Genomic DNA, 23,977 nt, shown 5'->3' on the forward strand with positions numbered 1-23,977 from the left:
CCATTGTATAATCGCCAGTCTTGGTAGAAAGACATTAATGAATATGCCAGTGGAGAGAGCCCTCAGCTTCTCAGTTGCTTGGTGCACCCTAACGCTGGAAGCACTTTGTGAAACTTAAATGTTTTTTTAACCAAGGTAAGGAATTTAACTCCACCTCCTTGCCTGAATATTAAGCTCTTCAAGACCCAGATCAAAAGCAACAACATGAAGTCTGAAGACTGGCCTGATCCTATGATTCTCTTCCCAACACCCAATAATCAGGCTCTCCTCAACACTCAAAATATAGTTTCTTGGTAGTTTTTTATAACTCCTACCTTGCCCATATAAATGTAAGTTACTTAGAGGCTGATACTATGTCTTAATGCATCTTTGCAAAATCCACAGCTGTATCATAAACAATACATGCTGCTTGAATACATACATACAAATATGTATTTTAATAATACATTATTAAGCTAATCCCCCCTCCCGCAGCATCTCCAGGCTTTCCCCTCACTCCAAGAAAAGCCATCCCTTTTCATCCTTTCAAGCTGCTTAGACCAGTGCTGTTGAATAGCAATTTCTGTGATGATGAAAATGTTCCTTGTCTCTGATGTCCAATATGGTGGGCACTGGCCCCATGTGGCTACTGAGCACTCGGAATGTGGCTGGTGCAACTCAGGGATGAATTTTAAATTGCATTTTATGTTAATGAATTAAAATTGAACTGGCCAAAAGGAGGTCTGGTCAGCATCACCTTATGAAGGCAGATTAGGCACATACTTTGTGTTTGTATTTATCACATCACACTTATTTATTTATCTGATTCCCTCATTGGACTGTAAGTTCCTAAAGGTTTGTGTTCTATACAGTTTCATCCCCCAAAACCAAGTACAATATTTTAGAGATGCTCGATAAAGAGTTTCTGAATGAAAGGATGAATAAATGAACTGCTGGCTCAGTGGACTGGTAGAGGCATTTCTTCATATGTAATAAATCTACAGACCAGATCTCTTGGAACCAAGCGACTGGGAACTAACAAATTAATGGTGACGATGTGACAAATTAGCTTTGTCTAAGGAGCATGCACAGCCCTTTAGCTTATCTCTCCTTACAAATGCAGGCCCTATCTTTGCATAACTGGAAGTTAGCAGCAACTCCCTTATAGTCCCCTGGTCATCAAGCCATGACTCTGTCCAGACTTGCCCTTTAAGAAAATTCCCAGGAGATAAAGTTCACTGCAATGATGGAGTGAGATAAACATGCTTTTGCTGTGATCCCATGTTCTCACATACCCCATACTGGTCTACAGAACAGCTGAACTCATTCATCAGATTTGAAAATAATTAGGTCTTCACACTCCGTTATCACGGGTATGGTTGTTCCAAAGGGTATGTTGGCAAAGAGCCTTCTTTACCGTGTCCCAGAGACAACCACCCCATCCAAGGTCCTGGGGAGCCCTTTCCTTCCTTCACCAGCATTTCTTCCAAGCCCACTTACAGAGCATAAGGGAAGGTCTCATTGGAACGAATAATGATCCTGGGTGTTTTGGAAAAAAATAAATGCCAAATGTTGGCCTGGTACTGCTTGTGTCATTTTAGGGTACATAGTTGAGTCTCATGGCCAGACATAGTCCAAATATTTGTATAATTTAAAGCAATTTGTACAGACATAGTAAAAGTCTATTTTAGGCAATGGAATTTAATATATATTTCTTGGTGAGCCTTTGGTCTTTTGTGTAATTTTAGCCCTAATTTTTAACATTAAAACACTTAATGTTATAAAATGCTTTCATATTTATATGTTTATGAACTAACTGTAAAACAATAACAAGTACTTGAAATTCTAAAATATGCTACACTGAACTCTATTTTTTAAATAAGTTTTGAATTACTTAAAAACTTTTTTAAAAGTCATTTTTATTTTTATGTATTTCAATGAATTGGTGAATTCAAAGCAACAGCTGTATGACTCCCCTGGGTTTCTAAATCCAAGTCTCTATAAAGAGCACAGGAATCCAGTACATTAATCAAAAGTAGGAGTTGGATTCTAAAACTGAGTTCACCACAACTTTGCTGAATGATCAAAGGTGAGGTACTTAACCTCTCTTAGTCTCAGTTTTCTCTTCTATGAGACTATGAACTTTGTACAAGTGTGTTCTTTTAAACTGAAGCATAGTTGCACTACAATGTTTTATTAGTTTTAGGTGTACAACATAGTGGTTTGACTTTTAAATACATTACGTGATCACCACTGTAAGTCTAGTAACCATCTGTCACCACACAAAGTTATTACAATATTATTTACTACATTCCCTATGCTGCACATTACATTCATACAAATATGTTTTAAACGTCACAAGTTAAACCAATAAAAGAAAGAGAAGTATACTATAAAGCAGGAAATGTTTACTTTTTAAAAAGAGAATGGAAGGGAGGGAGGGAGAGGGAAAAGGAGAGAGAGAAACATTGATGTGAGAGAGAGACATCAATTGGTTGCCTCCTGTACCAGCCCCAACTGGGGCCAGGGATCAAACCTGCAACTAGGTATGTGACCATGACTGGGAATTAAACCTGTGACCCTTTGGTCTCTTGGGTGACACTCTAGCCACTGAGCACTCCAGCCAGGGAAGAATCAAGTTTTTAAAAATATACAGAGAGAGCCAAGTACTATGCCAAATGGTTTCCCGATTATTACCTCATTTAATCCTCAAAATAACTCTTTAAGAGAAGCCCTAACATTATCCCCATTTTATATTTTACTAGTGGCCCAGTGCATGAAATTTGTGCACAGGGGGGGTGTCTCTCAGCCCAGCCTGCACCCTCTCCAATCTGGGACCCCTTGGGGGATGTCCGATTGCCGGGATCGGGCCTAAACCGGCAGTTGGACATCCCCCTCGCAATCCAGGACCACTGGCTCCTAACCACTCACCTGCCTGGCTGCCTGATTGCCCCTAACCACTCTGCCTGCCAGCCTGCTTGCCCCCAACTATCCCCCCTGCTGGCCTGCTCGCCCCTAACTGCCCCCACCTGCCAGCCTTCTCGCCCCAAACTGGCCCCCCCTGCAGGCCTGCTAGCCCCCAACTGCCCTCCCCTCCTGGCCTGATTGCCCCTAATCACCTGTGTCTCAGCCCCACCACCATGGCTTTATCTGGAAGGTCTCCCGGAAGGTCTCCCGGTCTAATTAGCATATTACCTTTTTATTAGTATAGATGGATGAGAAATGGAGGAACAGAGAGGCTAAGCAACCAGGTCATGCAGTTAGGATCTGAAGCCAACCGTCTGTTTCTCAGGTCTCTGTTCTCAATCAATGCTTTATTCTGCTTCTCAAAAGAACAAAAGTCTCCTTCCCTCACCAGACATGACTTGGGGTGGTGAACACACAATACAATATACAGATGATGTATTATGGAATTGTAACCCTGAAACCTATATAATTTTGTTAATCAATGTTACCCCAATAAATTCAAATTTCAAAAAAGAACAAAACAAACAAACAAAAAAACCCACCCCACCTTATTCTTAATTCCAGTTGACAGCTATGGCTCCATAAGAGGTTAACCTGATAGTCTAGGTGAAAGGCATGAAAACATTTTGTATATCTTCAAATATGAGCTTGCAGTCATTATTAATATTATTGTTAAAGACAGAGACTTGGTATTTTCCAATTTAACATTAAAGGTTTCTAATTATTAAAAAATAGTCCTCAAAGTTCATGATCTAGTGTGATTTGAACTTCTGTTGGGCGTAGATTTGAACTACATTTACTACTCAGCTGTGGAAGGGAATATGACGCTCAGTCTGGCCCTCTGTCCAGGGTCAGTATTGCAATCTGTTTCTCTGCTTGTTGCCGTGGGTGCAGGGAAGTGATGCATAGGTTTGGGGATTCACAACAATGCCAGACGAAACCCTCAGGAATGTCAGGGGCCTACTGTTTAATAGGAAGGAGGCCTAATGTAGAATTGACGCTAATGATAAATACTTGCCAATTAATTGTCACTGCTTCCATGCTTCCACCCCTGCTAGAATCCAGGCACCATGCTGTTTCCAGGTTGCCAAAGCAAAGACCCAGCATGGAAGGGTCAGATCCCAGAGCTGGATTCAAACTGTCAGCCTGCCATTCGCTGGCTGAGTGATCTTGGGCACTGTCCTCTGTATATCAGTTTATTTGTCTATAAAAACAGAAATACTGACTTCACAGGACAGTTGTGAGGATTAAATAAATAACACATGCAAATGCCTAAGTACCTTTATGTGCAGTTCCTCACTGCATGGAAATCACAGGGCAACATGGCCCATGATCTGTACTCAATGCATGTTTGATATTATCATATAATTAATTACTCATATCCATTCATTTGGCAAAGAGATATCTATGCCTACTGGGTGCTAGGATTCAGATTCCACCCCTCAGGGAACCTAAGTATTAGTAAGGAGGTTACAGTTAACAGAAGGCTCGCTGAACCTTAAAATAATACCCCATTCATGGCACATCATGAGAAGGCAGGGTTCTTTGGAGAAGACAATAGTGCTGGGGAAAATAGAAGGCAGCAGGGAAATTGGCAGACCAAATATGAGATGGATTGACTCCATAAAAGAAGCCACAGGCGTGAGTCCGCAAGAGCTGAGCCGGGCTGGTAAAAACAGGACATTGTGGACATCAGTCATGCCTTGGGTTGTCAGGAGTCAGAAGCGACTCAACAGTATGTTAACAACAACATCACCTCATGGGACTTGAGCTGTTTTATATTTCCTGTTTAACTTCCTTGCTTGAGAATGGACTCAGCCACGTTTAACCACCAGTAGTGATAAGATTGATCAATATAAGTCGATATACTTACATAGTGACTGGTGACATAAAAATAGTCAGAGGTCGATTTCTCATAAATGGGATAAGAGTAGGATCCATATAAACCCTACCTCAGGCAGTTGTGAAAGACACAACCATATCTGCAGTTTATTTAAGATACTCAGCTATCTATTTAAATAAACAAAGGCTGGGTTAGATAAACACAGACAATGCGGAACAGCCACATTTGTATTCCTAGAGAAGCTAATATTTTGAAATAAATAAGTTGAATAGCTATAAAATTCAGAAAGCTTAAGAAGATTTTAAAAAACAAACAAACCTCAAAACACTGAGCTTCTATGTGAAAGGCATGTAAACAAAATACTAAAAATCTAAACCATTTTAACATATGCATTAGTCTTTAGTGTTAGAAGCATATCATTAGAAAAGTAAGGTAGTAGAGCCAGCTAATTAATAAGAATTTGAAAAATGCAGTAGAGGGGGACAACCTGCTGTTATCATTTCCCCCCTGGATTCCAATACTAACCCCAATTAAGAAAAATTGCCTTAAAGTACAGAAATGTATCAAAGAAAAAAATTAAGTGGACAAGAAACATAGAAAAAAAGTCCTCATTACCCACAATGTAAGCAATGCAAACAAAAACTAGCAAAGATTTTGTTAAAAATGATGCTTAGTACTTCTGAAAATGCTACAAGATACATATTCTTTGATATTACAAGCAGTAATGAAAATTAGTATGAATTGTAAGAAATTTGACAGCATATATACAAAGTCTTTAAAATGTTGATTCCTTTTTAACTGGTAATTCTAATTTTGGAAACCTATCCTAAAGGAAATAATCAAAGATATAATCAAATAATTAGGATTAGTTTTTTGTTTCTTTTTATAATCAATAGGTTATTGTTAGTAGAGAAAAATCTAAATATTAAGAAATGTAAATAAATAGTTAAATTTTTATGTGACACTCATAGGATAAATTATACAATTATTAAAATGTTTTCAAAACATACTTGATATGGAAAAATGTTCATAATATCACATAAAATTTTAAAAATATAAAATTTTATATACATTTAGTAAAAACCTAATTTTGATATATTACATATAAAAGCAGGAAAAAAAGACAAAAGATATTTTCATTTTAACATAACCCCCCAAAGTTTGCCACTACACATTTGATCCTTGAACAACACAATTTTGAATTGTGTGGATCCACTTATACCCAACATTTTTTCTATAAATATAGTCAACCCTCCATATCCCTGGGTTTTGCATCCATGAGTTCAACAAACCCCAGTTCGAAAACTGAATTCTCCATCACGTTTTAGAATCCACCTCTGTGGAGGGCCAACTTAGTTGTATGCGGATTTTTAATTGTGTGCAGGTAGCCCTGCCCCCTGCCTTGTTCAAGGGTCAATTGTGTAGTAATTTTGAACCGAAACTATATTGGAATCCTGAATTTATGTAGGTTTTCAAAAGTATTAAAGTCTTGGGCCTGCTGCACCAAGAGGATTTCAATATTGAAGAATCAAAGCACCTGGATATCAAACCATTTCGTCTTCAGGTGGCGCTGCACCACGGGCCCAGGGTCTCGGGCAGGGCTTCTCCTGGCTGGCAGAGTCTCCAGGTACCAATGCAGGGATTTGGGAAATTGTGGGAAGGATTCTCACCTGCTCAAATATCTCTCTCCCACCCACCCACTTGTCATGGGTTCTGAAATTCTACCATTGGTGAGTCAATCCTCTGATTTAGGTGCTACCTTATCCCTGGAACTTCAAAAGAAAACAAAAGCCCACAGTATGAAGTGACATATTAAGTCACAGTAACATCTGCATCTAAATGAATTGATCAGACTTTCCTTCCTTCATTCCATCAACAAGCATTAATCAGGTGCATAGAAAGTGCTAGAGAGAACCAACGTGGGAACACGGAGCTGAATCAAACTGTCTTCTGTTCTCCAGGGGTTCCCAGGCTGGCAGTGAGGCAGGTACACAGCGGCACGGAGCACAGTGCCAAGGAAGAGGCAAATAAGATGCACACGGAGCCCAACCTAGCAGAAGCATGGCTCCTGTCTACCCGAGGAAGGTGAGAAGATTCACAGGAAAGGTGCGCGGGAGCTGAGTCTTGGAAAAAAGGAGTGCCGTCTGCAGAGGCAAAGGAAATCGGATAGGTAGGCAAGGCAGCCAGAGAGTGCCAAGAGCCCTCAGGGAGGTACCAGGCTCCCGGGAGGCTCTCGGAGAGTGACCAGGGGGTGCAGAGCTGAGTTGGGTAGCAGAGCCTGGAAGTGACACAGGACCAGACCGAAGCCTCATGTACCCTGGAAACATGGGCACATTCCCATGCGGAGATGCCAGAAGAGAAAGGGACGTTCCAGAAAAGGGTGCAAGCGAAGTGCTTGCCAACTCTGAAATTCGACCCAAGTGCGGTCCTGCTAGCTCTCGAATTCAGCGCCTGGCTCCCAATTGAAATCAGGTTACCGCCTTGCCTCTCAGGTTGCACTTTTAATCTCTAGGATCCAAGGACACAGTTGGATGACAATCTTGTCTTCCTGAACACACCTTTTCTGATGACTGCAAATACTGTTTCGAAATAAAAATGCTTGATGTTTACTTTTATTGTGTGGGACTTAACTAATCGGAGAATCTAATGATTCATCTTATTCAGACTAATGCACAACCTACCTTTTTAAACTAACAGGGGATTTTAAAAAAGACAATTTTATAAGGAAAACATTCTTTGTTAGTTTTGGACTTGAAGATTAGATTCTCCTTTTTTTTTTTTTTAAGAAAAAAAGATCCAAATCTTTAGGAAAACTTTGCCTCTTCTATCTGCCCCATCTTCCACCCCCACTCAAGGCACAAATTTTCTGACAGATCTTCTCTATTTCCCACATAAAAAACCAAATCAAGGCAGAGCCATCATCCCCAAGTGCAAAGCAAACTTTCATTATTAGTCGTGCTGGCAAAAATCTTGGAAAGTGTAAGCTACATAAATTCCAAGAAAACGACTGAAATATATCTCTCCAAAGTAGAACTTCCCTGTAACCAGATTTGTGAAATTTCTCTCCCCTCACCCGCCTCCTGCCTTTTCTGACACAAGCTGAACTTATTTGCAGTGTTCCAAAGCAGACAGGACACACACGCACACACGTACATAAACACACGGAGGAGACGCGCCTGAAAATTGTCTGACGGGCTGTTCCGAACCAGACTGTGTGCAGTGTCCTTGCCCAAATGCATCTGACTTCAGGCTTGGGAACATTAAACAAACACAAAAACAAGACACGGCAATGCGCGTGCTGGGATGGATGACAGAGGCAGTGAGCAAATATTGGGATTGTATTTCACCTGTTGCCATGGTTACCAAAACAGGGTGGATACTGGCAGAAAGAGAAAGGAATAAAACTGGGAAGACAATGAGTCCTTGGAGAATGTCTAAATGTGCATATGAGGACCCGCTGATGTGGGTGGAGCGGGAACAGCCAAGAGAAAGACCCCCTATGGCAAGGGACATGTCAATAACCCTGCGTATGTGACTAGTGGGCTCAGTCACCACTCCACCCAGCCCAGCACAGATCTCCAAATGCCCACGTAAGACCCATGCTGCCCCCATAGAACCAGCGATGAGACATGGGAAGTTTAGTTTTGCTTGGTGGCAGGCAAAATCAAGGCAGCTTGTGCCAGGTGCCCAGAGATAAAATGTTCAGCACGGACCCACGCTCCGGATGACGACTAAGACTAGCTTAGTAGTCTCAGGTCAACACCCCTGAGTCTCAGGAAAAATGATAGAAAATTGGACCCATTTATTTGGACAATCATGATAGTTTCAATTCCCAGTTGATGTCAAAGGGGGGAAAAAGCTGATTGACCCACTTCTACCCCAGGTACTTTACGCCTCAATAATCAAATTGCAGAAAAATGCTTCCGGTAGCACCTCCTTTAGAAGGTTCACTATCACAGCAACTAACAGATGACCTTCTGACCAACTTCTGACTAGCGCGTGGAGAGTGAAGTTCCATAAACTTGAAACCCAGAATCTGGGTTCTAATTCCACTTCTGTTAATTAACTACTTGACCTTGGAGACATTATTAACTTGAGCTTCAGGCCTTTGTCTCTCGAAGGAAAAGATTTTGCTAAAATAATCCCCAAGTTTCTTTCCTGCCTATGAATCACCTTTGGAATCTGGTGATTCTTGGGCAATTGATAATCTTAAATTCTTATTTTCAAAAAATATATATTAAATGTGTAATCCCGTGTATTTGTGGTTCTGATCCACACGTGGACTATAAATTCTGTAGAAATTGATTCTGTCCTATAGAAACATAAACAAATAGCTTCTACCTCTAGTTAATGAGCTCATAAGCTAACCATTTACATTTTATTAAAAAATGGCACAGTATAATTCTACATTAAACAGTCTACAGTTTAAATGGGCCAAGTGGCAATGGCATAAGCAAGGTTCAGAGAAGTGTTGTGGCTTTAGTCCCTCAATAGCTAAGCTCAGACTCAGCACTTGTCTTGGCCAGACAGAAATATGGATCAGCCTCTGTCCAGTGTTTAATTGTAAGGACTGGAGAATCTAATAGGCACAAGCTAATAGATGGCTGGGCCTGGGCTATTAATGTGAGGCTCAGAACCTGCTTTTATTCAAAGTAAATTACCATGGGGACGCCAGGGACAGCAGGATATAGCAGAAACAGGGGAGGGGAAAGCAAAGAAGACTTGGGCTCAGGGCCTGGTTATGCCACTGGATGATGCGGGAAAAGTCACCTAACCTCTCTGTGCCTTTAGAACAGAGAGGACCTGCTGATGTGGGTGGAGCGGGAACAGCCAAGAGAAAGACCCCCTATGGCAAGGGACATGTCAATAACCCTGCGTATGTGACTAGTGGGCTCAGTCACCACTCCACCCAGCCCAGCACAGATCTCCAAATGCCCACGTAAGACCTATGTTCTAAAGGCACAGAGAGGTTAGGTGACTTTTCCCGCATCATCCAGTGGCATAAGCAGGCCCTGAGCCCAAGTCTTCTTTGCTTTCCCCTCCCCTGTTTCTGCTATATCATGCTGTCCCTGGCGTCACCTAACCTCTCTGTGCCTCCTGGGCTGCTGTGAGGCTCCAATGAGACAATGCATGTGAAAGTGCTTTTCGATTTGGAAAGTGCTCTACTAATATAAACTCATAGGATGATCCTCCCCATTGCTGGCAAACATTGTGGTTTAGGGCCAGGGCCAAGGCCCTGTGCCTGGGGTCACAGTGCAGCATTATATTTCATCAGCTGCTATTTTCTCCCCAAATCACCCAACTTCTCAGCTTATTAATTTGTAAAATGAGATTAAGAATAGTGTCTCTGTCACTGGCTTGTTGAGGATTAAGTAAGATAATATATTGCAAGATGCTTTACACAGTTTCTGCGACCTATGCAAGTATTTGACTAATGTTAACAATTACTATTTCCTGCCATGGTGTTTTAAGAAGGGAAGTTGCCGTTAAAAATGAGACCCATCATATATATTATTAAGAACATAGATTTTTGTTGCTATTGCCATGGAATCTTCCATAATCCCTACTTATCTGCATATTGGACAGTGGTTTTTCACAGTAGTGAGGTAGGAAAATTCTGGAACAAAGTGGTCACCTCGGGTCAGCCCGTCATTGTGTTTTGATCACTGGCTCTAGGGACACATGGCTGCTGGCACAATGCAAACGTTAATGACAGCTTCTTTAAAGTCCACAGCATTTCCTGCCTCACTACAACCCTCTGAGAAGCAGACAGCCTATTCAATATCAACCTCTTTTTTTTATTCCTGCACTTTTAGGAAGTGAAGCTGAGATGCTTAAAGCAAATAGGCAAATTGAAGAAGTGCATTTCTCAAACGTGCCAGAGAGATGTTACCTGGAGACTGTCTTTTCATGTGTATAAGCTTTCCAGGCAACTCCATATGGAGCCAGGCTTCTCTGTGATTTATCTGTGGGACAGTGGGTGGCCACGGGGCACTGTCGGCAAACAGTTATCCAGCCTGATAATTAGGGAGGGGAAAGGCAAACACAAACACACCCAGGTTGACATTCAAAACAAAGTGGAGATTTAACCATGATTGCTCACTCTACCATCCCAGTTCTTGTCTGCCAATCTGCCAGGAGGAAACCAGAGCCAAGAAAAAAGTGCTGTCAATAATTTATCAGTGTGGCTGATGTGGGAGCACAAATGTGGCTAGAAGAAAGAAGACCTGAGTTGGGAGCCCAGCCTTGTGTTTAAATGGTGACCTGACCTCCCTAAGTCTTTACCAGGCTTTGATGTCCTCACTTGTAAAATAAAGAATTTGAGCAAGGTCTTTACTAAGTAACCTCCATCTTTAAAAATCTCTGACTCTCAAATAGACTGTCCAACCTATGAGGGAAGGCGGGGGGGGGGGGTGGTGGTGGTGTGAGGGGGTAAGAGATCAATCAAAGGACTTGTATGCATGCATATGAGCATAACCAATGGACACAGATTGGGCGGGGGGGGAATGAGGACATGTGCTGGGGGTTGGGGGCGGCCGGGAGAGGTCAATGGGGGAAAAAGGAGACGTATGTAATACATTAAACCAGTGGTCGGCAAACTGCGGCTCTCGAGCCACATGCAGCTCGCAAGCCACGGCTTGCCACTCTGTTGACTAATGAGTTTGCTGACCACTGCATTAAACAATAAAGAATAAAAGAAGATTTTTTTTAAAAAAAATCCCTGACTCCAATCATTTTGGTTTCTTTCTCTCAGTCATTAATATATATATTTGTGTATGCATTCAAAGAACTGTAAACCTAGCTGTCAATGAAGTATTGACAGTCGATGACCAAAATACAGCACAACCAGTCTATCACAATGGAAGAAACAGCATACTGATTGCTCGCAGTTCCTAGGAGGGCAATGATATTCCATCTTCTATTTTCTAAGGAACAGACATATTGCTTTTCTATCAAGGAAATAATATGATGGATGCTGTTTCTAGATATCTTTCAAAGAAAACAAATGTAGTCAGCTACTCTTTTTAAAAATATATTTTTATTGATTTTAAGAGGAAAAGAAAGGGAGACAAATACAAACATCAATGATGAGAGAGAATCCTCGATCTGCTGCCTGTGGGGATCGAGCCCACAACTTAGGCATGTACCCTGACCCGGAATAGAACCATGACCTCCTGGTTCATAGATCAATGGTCAACCACTGACCCATGCAGGCTGGGCATCAGCTACTCTTTACCTACTAATTACTTAGCTTAGCATTTATCTCCTTTGATTCTCTCCTTCTCAGTCCCACCCTTGCTCCTTACCCACTCTATCCTACCCTAGTTCCATGTTTAGGGTTTGGTTCTTTCCCATAATTTAAATCCAACTCAACTCAATTAAGTTCAGTTTTCATTCATGGGGCCTTTCTCAGTGCATGGAGCTTACACAATGCAAGAATTACCTTCAAAGAGTTTCCAATCAGTCAAGTGGAAAATAAGAAACATCAAGATAAAAATGTGTTTGGTGCCCTAGCCGGTTTGGCTCAGTGGATAGAGTGTCAGCCCTAGGACTGAAGGGTCACAGGTTTGATTTGGGTCAATGGCACATACCTCAGTTACAGGCTTGATCCCTGGCCCCAGTAGGGGTGCGTTTGGGAGGCAACCAATTGATAAGTCTCTCTCATATTGATGTTTTTTCTCTCTCTGTCTAATCCCCTACCTTTCACTCTCTCTAAAATCAATGGAAAAAATATCCTCAGGTGAGGATTAACAAATAAACAAACAAAAATGTGTTTGGAGAAAGAGGCAGAAAAGCTAGACCAGTCAGTGAGGCCACAGAGCTCTGGTTTAACCAAGGGGGAAGTTCCATATCACCAACTGTTCCTCATCCTTTCCAGGTTATCTGCAAGCCTGTACTATCCTTGCCATCCTTGTCTCCCATTTATACTAATAAAAGAGTAACATGCTAATTAGACCGGATAGACCAGACGTCTTCCGCATGTCCTTCTGGACAAAGCTGCAGCGGCTGCAAGGGCCGAGGACAGCCAGCAGCTGTGGCAGCCGGCAGTGACAGCAGCAGCGGGGTGATGGGGGCAGCACCTTGCCCTGATTGCCTGGTCGCCTACTGCAGATGGAGGCCAGACTGTCAGTAGGACATCCCCTGAAGGCTCCCAGACTGTGAGAGGGGTAGGCTGGGTTGAGGGACCCCCGCCCCCCAGTGTACAAATTTTCGTGCACCGGGCCTCTAGTTTGTATATAAATATAAATTAACCCTAAAGAATGTGATTTAATCTGTTGGTTACTGATATCTGGAAGCTATATGACATTTTTGTCTAAAGGATAAATGTGTCGAAAAAGCTTTGCCATGTTTCCTTCTTCTCCTCCTTTTTCATTTCTCTATGTGTACCTCCCTCTTTCCCTCACTTTCCTCTTTGGGTGTTCAAAATGTCCACGAGGTATCATGTGAATTTCCTTCCCAGCAGACCCCAGGTCATGGAAGACACTCACTGATCCCAGGAACCGTGGAGGAAGAGCCTGCTGTTTGGGTGGTTGGAAAGATGGAAAGCTCTCACAAATTTGAGTTTGCTCTGACCCCCAAACTCCAATATGCATGTATTCACTTGTGTAATTATGAAGCCATATGTCGGTTGGCTTAATTCTTCTGAACAACAATCCATAAAACTAAATTATAATCTGCTAGAATTATTATAAGACCAGCACAGATGTGGCTACAGTACACTGAAGTCACTGCTTGGTACTAATGTACATTAAGTCAAGAAGGACATATATGCTTCCAGATTTAGGATTCCTGCATTAATGCACTGTAGAGCTTATTGGGGACACCAATTCTGCTCTCCCACAATGGAAATGCCGGATTTGGGGCAAGGAAAGTGGCTGTATTCTACTAAGCAATCACTAGCCAGACAGCGTCTAACAAACTTGTGCATTTAAAACAATCCTGTCTTAAGCTCTTGTCTACCTCCAGGACCTCCAAGTTTCACCAGAGATTCAGGATGATGGCTTTTGTCAGTGGCCAATGGGGAGTGTGAACTGAACACCACTGTCCCCATCAGAATAGGTCTGTAGTGTTGGGTGTGGGAGACGCCTCTCTGGTTTCTCTCGTGTGCTCCGAAAACACCCCCCCCCCCCCCCTCACAGAGTGCATTCATCAAAATAGCCCATGTGTGACCTTTGGAAAAGTCCTTGAAAACAGTGAAACAAGAGTCTTAGTTGAAATCTGGAATCCATTCCAGTCTTACACAGGAAAAAAATTAGGCATAGAACAACAAAGCCTATAGTTCTGAGAAACCCGGGGAGGCTCTGGCTGACATGAAAATCATCGATTTTTTTTTCTTCACTACTTTGTTTTTCATAAAAGCTTTCATCTAAGTAACCAAAGTTGCTAGAAAATACTGTAATGTTAGTAGATGCCAAGCACTGGTTTCTCCAGTGAATAATGCAGGCAGAATAAGAATAGTGATGCTGAGATGCTGAGTAATGTATTAAAAGTCACTTACTTAACACTTTTGCAAGCTACTAAGTAAATGCTATTCTTCCAATATATGAGTGGCGAATGCTACCATTTCCCCCTGGGTAACATATTGGCAATAATGGGATTAGGCATGGAAGCTTGGGGTAGAGAGAATAACTGTGTTCCCTAAGCCCCAACTCGATTGTAGAATTCATTTGCCTAGATATCATGGATCTGGAAATATTTATTCACTTAGAACATGAATCAGCAGAGAAGTGCGCTCGCTCAGTAAATTTAACTCAACAAACATTTGTGGGGTAACACTATTTTTATAAGTACAGACCGATTCCCTTTTGTCACCAGCTGATATTATTCACTATTAATTTGCCATACCATATGCTTTTATTTCCTATGCATAAGTAATCACAGCCTGTACTCCCTTTGGAAGCATTTTACTTCTTTGCCAGCAAGGAAAAGGGCAGGACACTTTGAGTCAAGTGGTAGCATAAAACCCAGTGAAAATCAATTGGCAGGGAAATTTGGTTTGGACTTATGTTTGAGAATCCACCTCAAGTTTGTCTGGGAGGTCCCTCAAAAAGGATACAGACCTGAACCAAACAAGACGATTCAGAAATAATCCAGCTGCGGGCGGGGGGGGGGGGGGGGCAGGGGGGGGGGGGTTGGGGGGTGCATAGGATGCTCAGACCCAGAACACGTCTTCATACACATGAATAACTTAATTTTTTCTTAAGTGCCTTCACAGTTCATTTTTTATTTTCCTTTTTTTTTAAAAAAAAGTAAATGGCATTACTCTGGTCTCCAAAACTGATGCCAGTTTGAACTATACTCTGCCAGCAAGTATTTGGTTTGGCTCTGCAGGGCTTTAGTTGAAAAAATATTTGCCGATTCCAAAAAGATTTAACGAGCTTTGCCGAAGATGCCGGTGCCATTTGGCATGTCACAGGGACTGTGTGGCACAGCATAGAGAACTTCTTGACCACAGATTTCATTTGCCAGAGGTAGCCAACACTGGGAGTTCCATCGCTTCCTTGGGTCAAGAAGCTGCAAGTCAAATGAGTGAAGTTTCCAAGAGAAAGTGACCGAGGAGAAGAAGACATTAAAAAAAAAAAAAAAAAAAAAAAAACACCAAAAACTTGCTGCCATTGAAAATGAGCTTACTGGGTTTTGATAGCTAATTTCTAGAACTGTCAAGAACATCCTCATACCAACCATCAAACAAGGTCCCTAATGTTGTCAGTCAGCAAACAAAATAAATCTCCAACTTCTCACAAAAGGACCCATTAGCATCAGATAGTTAAACCTTCTGTTGTCATCGGATACCTTACTAATTGTGGTGTTAGAATTTGAACGAGAATTGAATGACCTACTTCAAGCAACTTCACTAGACATAACCAGCAAATTTACTTTATATTGCCAGGTTGGACATGCGTTGCTTTTTATTAATATTTAGAACATAAATGCATGCATCTAGCACTGGGATTGGGAAGACTGACCTTACTGCACATAAGTCTCATATGTTAAAAGTCACTGAAAGCTGTCACCTGAAATCATGTGTTTGTTACTCTGCTCTGATCCTCTCCAATCAATGTCACATCTGACAACTATAACAAAAAACGCAAAATATTCCCATAATAGTGTGTGCTTAGAAATCACACGCATGTATAAATGGGTATGGGGACAGGGCAAGAGGCACTGAAACTGTGACCACCTTGAAGAAGAGAAACTCGGGATTAGTTTTAATTTCAGGTTATGAGTAAATACACACATACTTAGGTGCATCCCACTTAACTGCCATGAATCCCCCCAAACTTCTCCATATCTCTTTCACTAAGGCCACGCGCTGATCCAATGCTCATTACATGATCATCTTCTTCAAGGTTCAGTAACAAACACCCTCCAAGAAAGAGCCAAGCTCTGCACACAGCCTTTCCACAGAAAGACCTATTCACCACAACAAAGACGGAGCCGTCTACCTGACTTGACCGAAATGTGGAAGCCAGAGTAGGAATCAAAAGAAAAAATCATGCAATAACAAAAGGGTGATTATACGTGTTACTTACCATTTTGGCTTCTGAATGCATCGGCTGGACTTGGGGAGAAGCACAGGGGTTGCTGAGATTTGGACCTTGCATTCCCAGGAGGTTGGAGTTCACTGACATTTGTCTCTCCATCTAAGACAAAGGAAAGCAACAGTCAGGAGTCTGAGGAGGCAGTCTAGGCCATAGACAAAGCAGCATTTCTCTTTCAAATGGATCGTGTCTAGTTTCTTTGAATAACTGCGGAGAAAGTCTGTGTTTGGTGAAGGGTAAGCAATGCACTCCTGAGCCTCGAACCCAACCACATCAAAGAATCACCCAAAGCTACACCTTCTACAGAAGATGCTCCAAGCCAAACAGAACTACCTTGTCATGTAGATCATTTCCAAACAAAAGTATCGAATATTTTCACTTTTGCAAACCCTCCAACTGCCAGGAATTACACTGATTTTTATAGCTATGAAGAATAACATATGCATAGAAAAATGCTGGAAGGATATAAAATATACCAAATGGTTATCTCAGGTTATCTGTGGCTTTCCCCCCCATCCCTAAATTTCATACAGAAACATGAATTGTTTTAGCAATAAGAAAAAATAAAATTAATTTTGAAAGCATCTCTGGTGGGTCTGCCTGTCGTTCTTCCTCATAAACACAACTGAAAGGACCCAGACAGGTATTTGATCCTCTGCCTCCAGCACATGTCTTCCTCCCTGTTAACCTCCTCATGACTACACAACTGCAGTCTCAGGCCTCAGGGTGAGACTGGGCCTGTGGGTAGGTGAAGAAGGCAGTGGAGGGTTTTGTATGACATGATCCACCAATCCCACATTGTCCTGCTGACCCGCCATGGTGTGTAGCATCAATACTATTCAAAGAGCTGCATTAAATTCTGGCATTTTTGTCTCCAGGGTGCTCCTGCTAAAATGTAAATACAGCAAGAGCTCTATTTCAGTCATGGGAGAATGTGCCTGATGAATATTTTCTGTTTAGTAGAAAATTAGCCCCTTTCAAAGAACCAAAATAAAGCAAATATACAGGGCTGGGCAAAAGTAGATTTACAGTTGTGAGTACGTAAAAAGAGTTTATTCTTGTATTATTTATTAATTATTACATTATTTTTTCATACAAAGAACTGTAAACCTACTTTTGCCCCGACCTCTATTTTACACTGAAATCACAGAAAATCATGAGACGTTCCTAGGGGGATTCTTCAGTGCAAGAGATTTTCCATTTGTCAAAAGATGGAAATGAAAACCATGGTTGGAAATTTTAGGGAACCGGGTTTCTGCTCCAAGTTAGCCTCGGTAGTCTTGGGAAATCCAGAGCTCCTTCTCGCTGAAGGAAAGCTCACAGAGGAGAGTTGAGAGCCATAGTTGAACTAAATGACCCTTTAATGTCCTTTCCATTGTTGAGGTTCTGTGACTGCAATTTCTGTTGTGCCCACTCCTGGGGCAGGGCATGGCTATGACACTGATGTGTGAATTAGCAGAGGTGCTGCTCAGCTTCTCCGGAATGTCTGGTTGACACACCCCTCACTGCAACACCATCAGCCTTACCTTAGCCTGAATCAGTTCATCTGTATCAACAGTGTGTGGATAGGTCAAACTGTTTTAAAAGGAGCTATTGAAAGAATTTTCTAGATGTTCTAGAGCACACCTGCAAAACCTTTTGAGGCTTTACCAATTCAGTAAAATAAAATATTTACATGCATATCACCCCAAATTATTTTTTTAGCCCAGCTGGTATGGCTCAGAGGTTGAGTGTTGACCCATGCATCAAGAGGTTGTGGTTTAGCCAAAACCGGTTTGGCTCAGTGGATAGAGCGTCGGCCTGCGGACTGAAGGGTCCCAGGTTCGATTCCGGTCAAGGGCATGTACCTTAGTTGCGGGCACATCCCCGGTAGGAGATGTGCAGGAGGCAGCTGGTCGATGTTTCTCTCTCATCGATGTTTCTGGCTTTCTATCCCTCTCCCTTCCTCTCTGTAAAAAATCAATAAAATATATTTAAAAAAAAAAAAAGAAAAAAAAAAAGAGGTTGTGGTTTAATTCCCGGTCAGGGCACATGCCTGGGTTGCGGGCTCCATTCCTGGTAAGGGGTATGCAGGAGGCAGCCAATAGATGTTCTCTCTCATCAATGCTTCTCTCTCTCTCCTTTGCCTTTCCTCTCTCTCTAAAATAATAATAATAATGATAATAATAATAATAATAATACTTTTAAAAAGATTTTAAAAAGTTAATTTTTAAAAATCATGGTAAAATATGCATAACATAAGAATTTCCATTTTAACCATTTTAAGTGTACAGTTCAGTGCCATTAACACTACATTTGTGTACTCTAATTCTTGTGTGTGTGTGTGTGTGTGTGTGTGTGTGTGTGTGTTCTCTAATCCTTACGTCATGAGGATTGTTCTGGAAAATGCTTATTACTGATAACTCCCACTTCCAGAGGCTGGGGAACAGGACAGTCAAGTAGCATTTCACCCCTTTTTCCAACAGATGACCTTCTCCTAAAGAGAAATCAAGCCCAACTGAGTTTTTACCCTCAGTTTTCCCAAGGAGATGTTAAGTACAGGTGACTGTCAGACGTTCTCACGCCGCTAGCCCTCATGCACTACAAACCTCATAGCAGCCGGTTTCAGCATCTGGATCCCCAGTCCACCGTGCTTCCAGCTTTTCGGAAAAATTATAGTCTGTGACTATTTCTACCCCGTGACTCACAAATTAAACAGAATTTTGAAAACAGGCTGACTTCTCTATCTAAAAAAAAAAGGCATATTTCCCTCTAAATGATTATAGGGTCAGGAGCAGTCTCTTCAAAACAACTCCTTGGTGCTCACTAATAAGGCTCTGCACCGAGCCTGTGGCTTTGAGGAGCTGGCTAGAACCAGGGGTCAGAAGATGGGGGAGGCTTTGCATTGTCTGTAAAACATCCAGATTAAAGAATTCACCTTCTTTTTGAGCTTTTTTTCTCCCTGTAAACACACTGGAAAACAGAAGCTAAGATACCTGCCCTTAGGGGGCTTTTGAAATAATAAATGGATGTTCGTATCCCCAAATTAAAGCATGTGACTTTGAAGATGGAATATCACAACCCAGTGAGCTCCTTAAAGGCAATGCCTGCCTTGTTCCTCACCCCATCCCAGAATCTAGCATAGTCGTTGGCCCATAGAAGGTGCTCAACAAAAGTTTGTGGAATGAGTGAGTGAACAAATACATCATTTTGTTTCAGACCCAAGGCTCTGTGAAATGTGTGGCATAACAGCATATGCTACCAATCAGTTAAAAATCTCACCTGCACCTGCAGACACAGACCTTTTTTATACCCGGAAATCATGGTTTCCTGTGGCAGGAACTCTAGAAGATGATGCTCAAAATGCCAGCATTATAGCATTGGAGCTGGTGACTTGATAATATGGAAGAAAAGACCCAGATTTCTAGGTCCTGTAACTTTTAGAATATGCTTTTTAGAGCGTTTATATGAATTTCCATTAGTTACATCTGTGTCACTTTAGACCTCAGTTTCTCAACCTCAGCACTATTTACAATTTGAGCAAAATAATTATTTGTTGTGGTGGCTGTTCTGTGCATTGTAGAAATTAATGTTAACAGCAAAAAAAATGTTAACAGCATCCCTGGCCTCCACGCACTAGATGCCAGTCACTCCCCCGCCCCAATTGTGACAAGCAACAGTATCTCCAGATGCTGCCGAATATTCTCAGGGAGCCAAATCACCCCTGGTTGAGCATCACTGCTCCGGACTGACACTATTGTCGTGGCAGCTGCTACCTGTCCCTGACATGGGGTTGGGAACTCCTGTGCAGGAAGCATCCCTGATTTTTATCTACACTGGCTCTGCACCATGCACCTGATTCTTCGTTTCTATTCTGAAGCATCACCAGGAGATCAAGTTGTACAATGAGGTGATGTGGCACAACAAAGAGAGGCAGGAAACAGGTGCCAGGTACCTTTTTTTCTGGGCCTTTTCAACCCAAGTATCCCACGTTTGTCCCTGAGATTGGTACACACTTTAGTCAAATGGAAGCAAGGTCACTCAGTAATACTTTTTGAACAATGGATCAACTTTCTGAGAGGAGACTAATTTTGGACAAGAGGAATTTAGAGCCTAAATGGAGATGGCATATAGTGGATGTCTTCATGCAATTAATTGGGTTGAATAAAACCTGGGGTAATGACATTGATGGTGCTGTTTTGCTTCATCGAAAGATGTTTACATTGAGGAACATAGGTGAAGTCAGCCAGCTCATCTGACCCAATTTTGCAAAGACTGTTTCTAGCCTGAACTGCGTGATATATGCAGTGGGCAAGTCCCTTTCTCTAAACTGGGGCACCAGGCCCTCCTCATTCCCCTCCCACTCGGATAAATGAGCAAACTGCTCAACCTGCCAGAGCTGAGCTACTCGGTGTGAGTTTAGAGTTGGGTTCCAGTCACAACTCTTCATTCACAAGCTGTGTGACATTGGATATTAGCTTTACATCTGTCAAATGAGTGTCAACATTCCCACAGGATTGCTGTGATAACAAAATGAAATAACAAAGGTAGACAATTCTTTAAAATACTCGGCAAGGCACTGTTGATGCTGGATATGAGGGCTTTAATAGAACTGTCACACTGCTCTAGGGTTTTTGAGAACCCTTGTGGCCCTGTGACTAACACCAGCCACCAAATGTCCACCAATGCAGAATGCCAGGGAGGATGAAGAAGTAGAGGCAGGGGATCCCACGGAAGGAGAGCACAGTTTGCTCTGGAATAATCTGTGTCTCCTATCTACATCCATCTGCTGTGTTCAAAGAGGGGCAGGAAAATATAATGATGATGAGTGTAGACTTGGGAGTCAGACTACCTGAATTTCAATTCTAACTCCATCACCTACTGGCTCTGTGACCTTAGCCAAGTTAGGCAGTTTCCTCATCTGTAAAATGGGGATAAGAATAGTGCATACCTCATAGGATTGTTGTGAGAAAGGAGAGAACATACATATCGTGTAGATATTAAGAGTCAGCTCTGGAGCAAGAATGCCTGGGTTCAGAACTCAGCTGCTCTGTTTCTCAGACAAGCAAGGTACCTTCACTCATTCAAAAAATGGGGAAATATTAGTACCTACCTCCTAGGATTGTTTCATGTGTTGATAAAGTGCCTAGAGATGACTAGCACATGAGAAGCACTCAAAAAATGCGGTGAGAATAATTAATAGAGCATGGCATGCATGACTACATGTTAGAGTTATATGTACCATTGTTATTATTGGCATTATTATTACTCTGAGCCCTGGCCAAAGCACTCACTGTCAGTTTAAGGACATTCTGTAAATAGCCCAAGTGTAGACTTTGGAATAGTCATAAAACATGTCTCTGAACAAATCCCACTCCCTAGATGTGGCAAGTTCACTTGTACCAGTAGGAAGGTGAGCCTGTGCCTCACCAGGGAAGCACCGAGGGACGGGAAAGCCAGCAAGATGCCTGGGACGGACAAGCAGGCGCTCAAAGCCACTCTCACACAGCTCAGCTTTCCATCCAGTGGCCACTTTCTCCCCAGGCAGCCAGAAGCTCAGTTTCCCTTCCTTTTTCAAATGGGGCAAGACTGGGAGGAAGTGAGGAGCACTTACTGGCATCAGGACAGCAGAAGATCCCGGCATCGTGGGGTTGGGCAGGGTCCCGGGCATGGAGGCTGGCATGGGCTGTCTCTGTCTGTTGTGGATGTGTAGCAGAGAAGATAGAGAGCCTGGAACAGGCCTGGGGACAAAGAACAAGAGAAGCAGATATTATTCCTGATGCCTGGGGCAGGGGATTCACTGCCTGTTTCCCTGGGACCAGAACCAGCGGCGGGGTGGGGGGGGGTGGGGGGGTGGGGGGGGGGCAACACCATTATATGCAAAGCAGATCAGATCCTCTGGTGAGAGCCACATAATTGAGAATATTAGGGAAATAATAACAAATAAAACACAAGTCTGGCTTCCTTTGCTGCTTCCTAGTTAATACATCAAATTCTACTTCATTTCCTGACCTCTGTTATCTAACTGATGTTCCATAGACAACAAATTGATAAATCTTCTGACCCCTGCATCTTAGCATGGAGACTTAGTGGTGAAATCCTGCAGTGACTAGGAAGTCTCTGCCCTCTGGAGGACTTCAGAGCCAGAGATGTGTGTGCATGTGTTTTATCCACACTCTCTCACACCTCTGCCTGGAAGCCCTCCTGGCTTGGCTCTGGATACATTCGCACTATCTGGATTTGCAGAGCCAGCTTCATTCATGAATTCCCAATAGAAATCTATTTTGACTTTTTCACTGTTCTCCACTATGAGTGGAACAAAAAACAAAATCCAGGACACAAATGAAAGCAGTCGGGTTGTGTTCAGGCCACTGTGGTGGGACAAGTCCGGAGCCCAGCCCCCAATTTCCAACCCCTCGTTTCGTAATAACTCGAGGTGTGAGGCTGTTTGACAGAAACTGATTTTGACCTGACCTGCAGGACTTGGGCAAGCACACTTTCCTCGGGGGAGTACATAGTTTGAGCTTGTGATTTAATTTGCCAGAAAAAAATTTAAGGGCCTTAAATTGAATTAATGAGCCAGGGAATATGGGGCTGAGGGGAAAAGGGAATTATTTGTGTTTATTAAAAATGGCAAACAAGCGACCTGCCTGATGCCCTTGCTCTGGGGAGTTGTACAAATGTCAGACCATGAAGTTAAAGACTTAACAACAAACAAGTAAACAAACCCGCCTCAGGACCTCTGAATGGGTATGTCAAACCACCTTATCCTGAATGCCACGATAGAAACTATTGCTAACAAAATGAATGCATTTGCTTTAAAAAAATAAAAAATCCTCAAGTGAAACTTGCAGACAGAGACGGTCTGTGCAGGACTGCGCTTCGGGGAATGAGCCCTGGCCAGAGCCCCCTCCGAGCAGCGCGATGCCTCCTCTCTGGGGCTCATTCAGCTCCCGTGGGTGACCCGTGGAGAACTGGGAGACTGAAATGGAGAAGAGGCCAGCACACTGTCCTCGCAAGGCTGTCATCACCCCAAAGAAGATCACGTTTCCCACTGTTGCCTGACAGCTCCTTTGGAAACACAGCTAGCTATCAGCGTCTCACACATCATAAAAGGATCAGTCAGAAAGTAGTCCATACTTACATGTTTAGGAAGTTGTATAAATGAAAATAGAAAAGAACATAAAGCCTTTACACTGTTTGTGTAGATATGCAGAGATTACACCCAGTTTTTAACAATAGAATGTGTGTGTGAGTAGTTACATGTAAGTAGCTTGTAACAACTAGATGGGTGTTTTCAGAAAAGCGCATGGAGTGCTTGGCTATTCCTTGCCATGTGCCCTGGGGACCTCAGGAGTATGGATTAACAGCAAGGCCTAGGAGGGCCTCTGAAGGCCCGTCAGCTTTTCTAGTTCCAGGAAACTCTGGGTTTCAAGTGCTCCAGAATTCGCCAGTAGGCGGTAACTTCCCCAAGTCTTATCTCATTCAGAGGTAGCTACATGGAATCAGAGAGGTGTACCATGTGGCTCAATCAACAGACAGTGCTCATTTATATTCTCATCTTAATGTTTTGTTTGAGACATTTACTGAAAATAAATAGCTGTATAAAACTATATCATGCTTAATAATTTTCAGTTCCTTTAAAGATAAGATTAATAATCTGAAC

At 42.4% G+C, this 23,977-nt stretch overlaps 1 protein-coding gene across 1 annotated transcript in view; it reads right to left on the reverse strand.

Moving 5' to 3' along the window:
- Positions 1-23,977, reverse strand: part of CREB5 (cAMP responsive element binding protein 5) — a 391,322-nt gene that overhangs the window by 76,509 nt on the left and 290,836 nt on the right. The window contains exons 6-7 of the mRNA XM_028155118.2: positions 21,926-22,052; positions 16,324-16,434 (exon numbers count right to left, since the gene is read on the reverse strand). Of these exons, the coding sequence (XP_028010919.1) occupies positions 16,324-16,434; positions 21,926-22,052 (238 nt within the window). The remainder of the gene's footprint in view (positions 1-16,323; positions 16,435-21,925; positions 22,053-23,977) is intronic.

This window comes from Eptesicus fuscus, chromosome 14 (genome assembly GCF_027574615.1).
Source record: "Eptesicus fuscus isolate TK198812 chromosome 14, DD_ASM_mEF_20220401, whole genome shotgun sequence".
Taxonomy (NCBI): domain Eukaryota; kingdom Metazoa; phylum Chordata; class Mammalia; order Chiroptera; family Vespertilionidae; genus Eptesicus; species Eptesicus fuscus.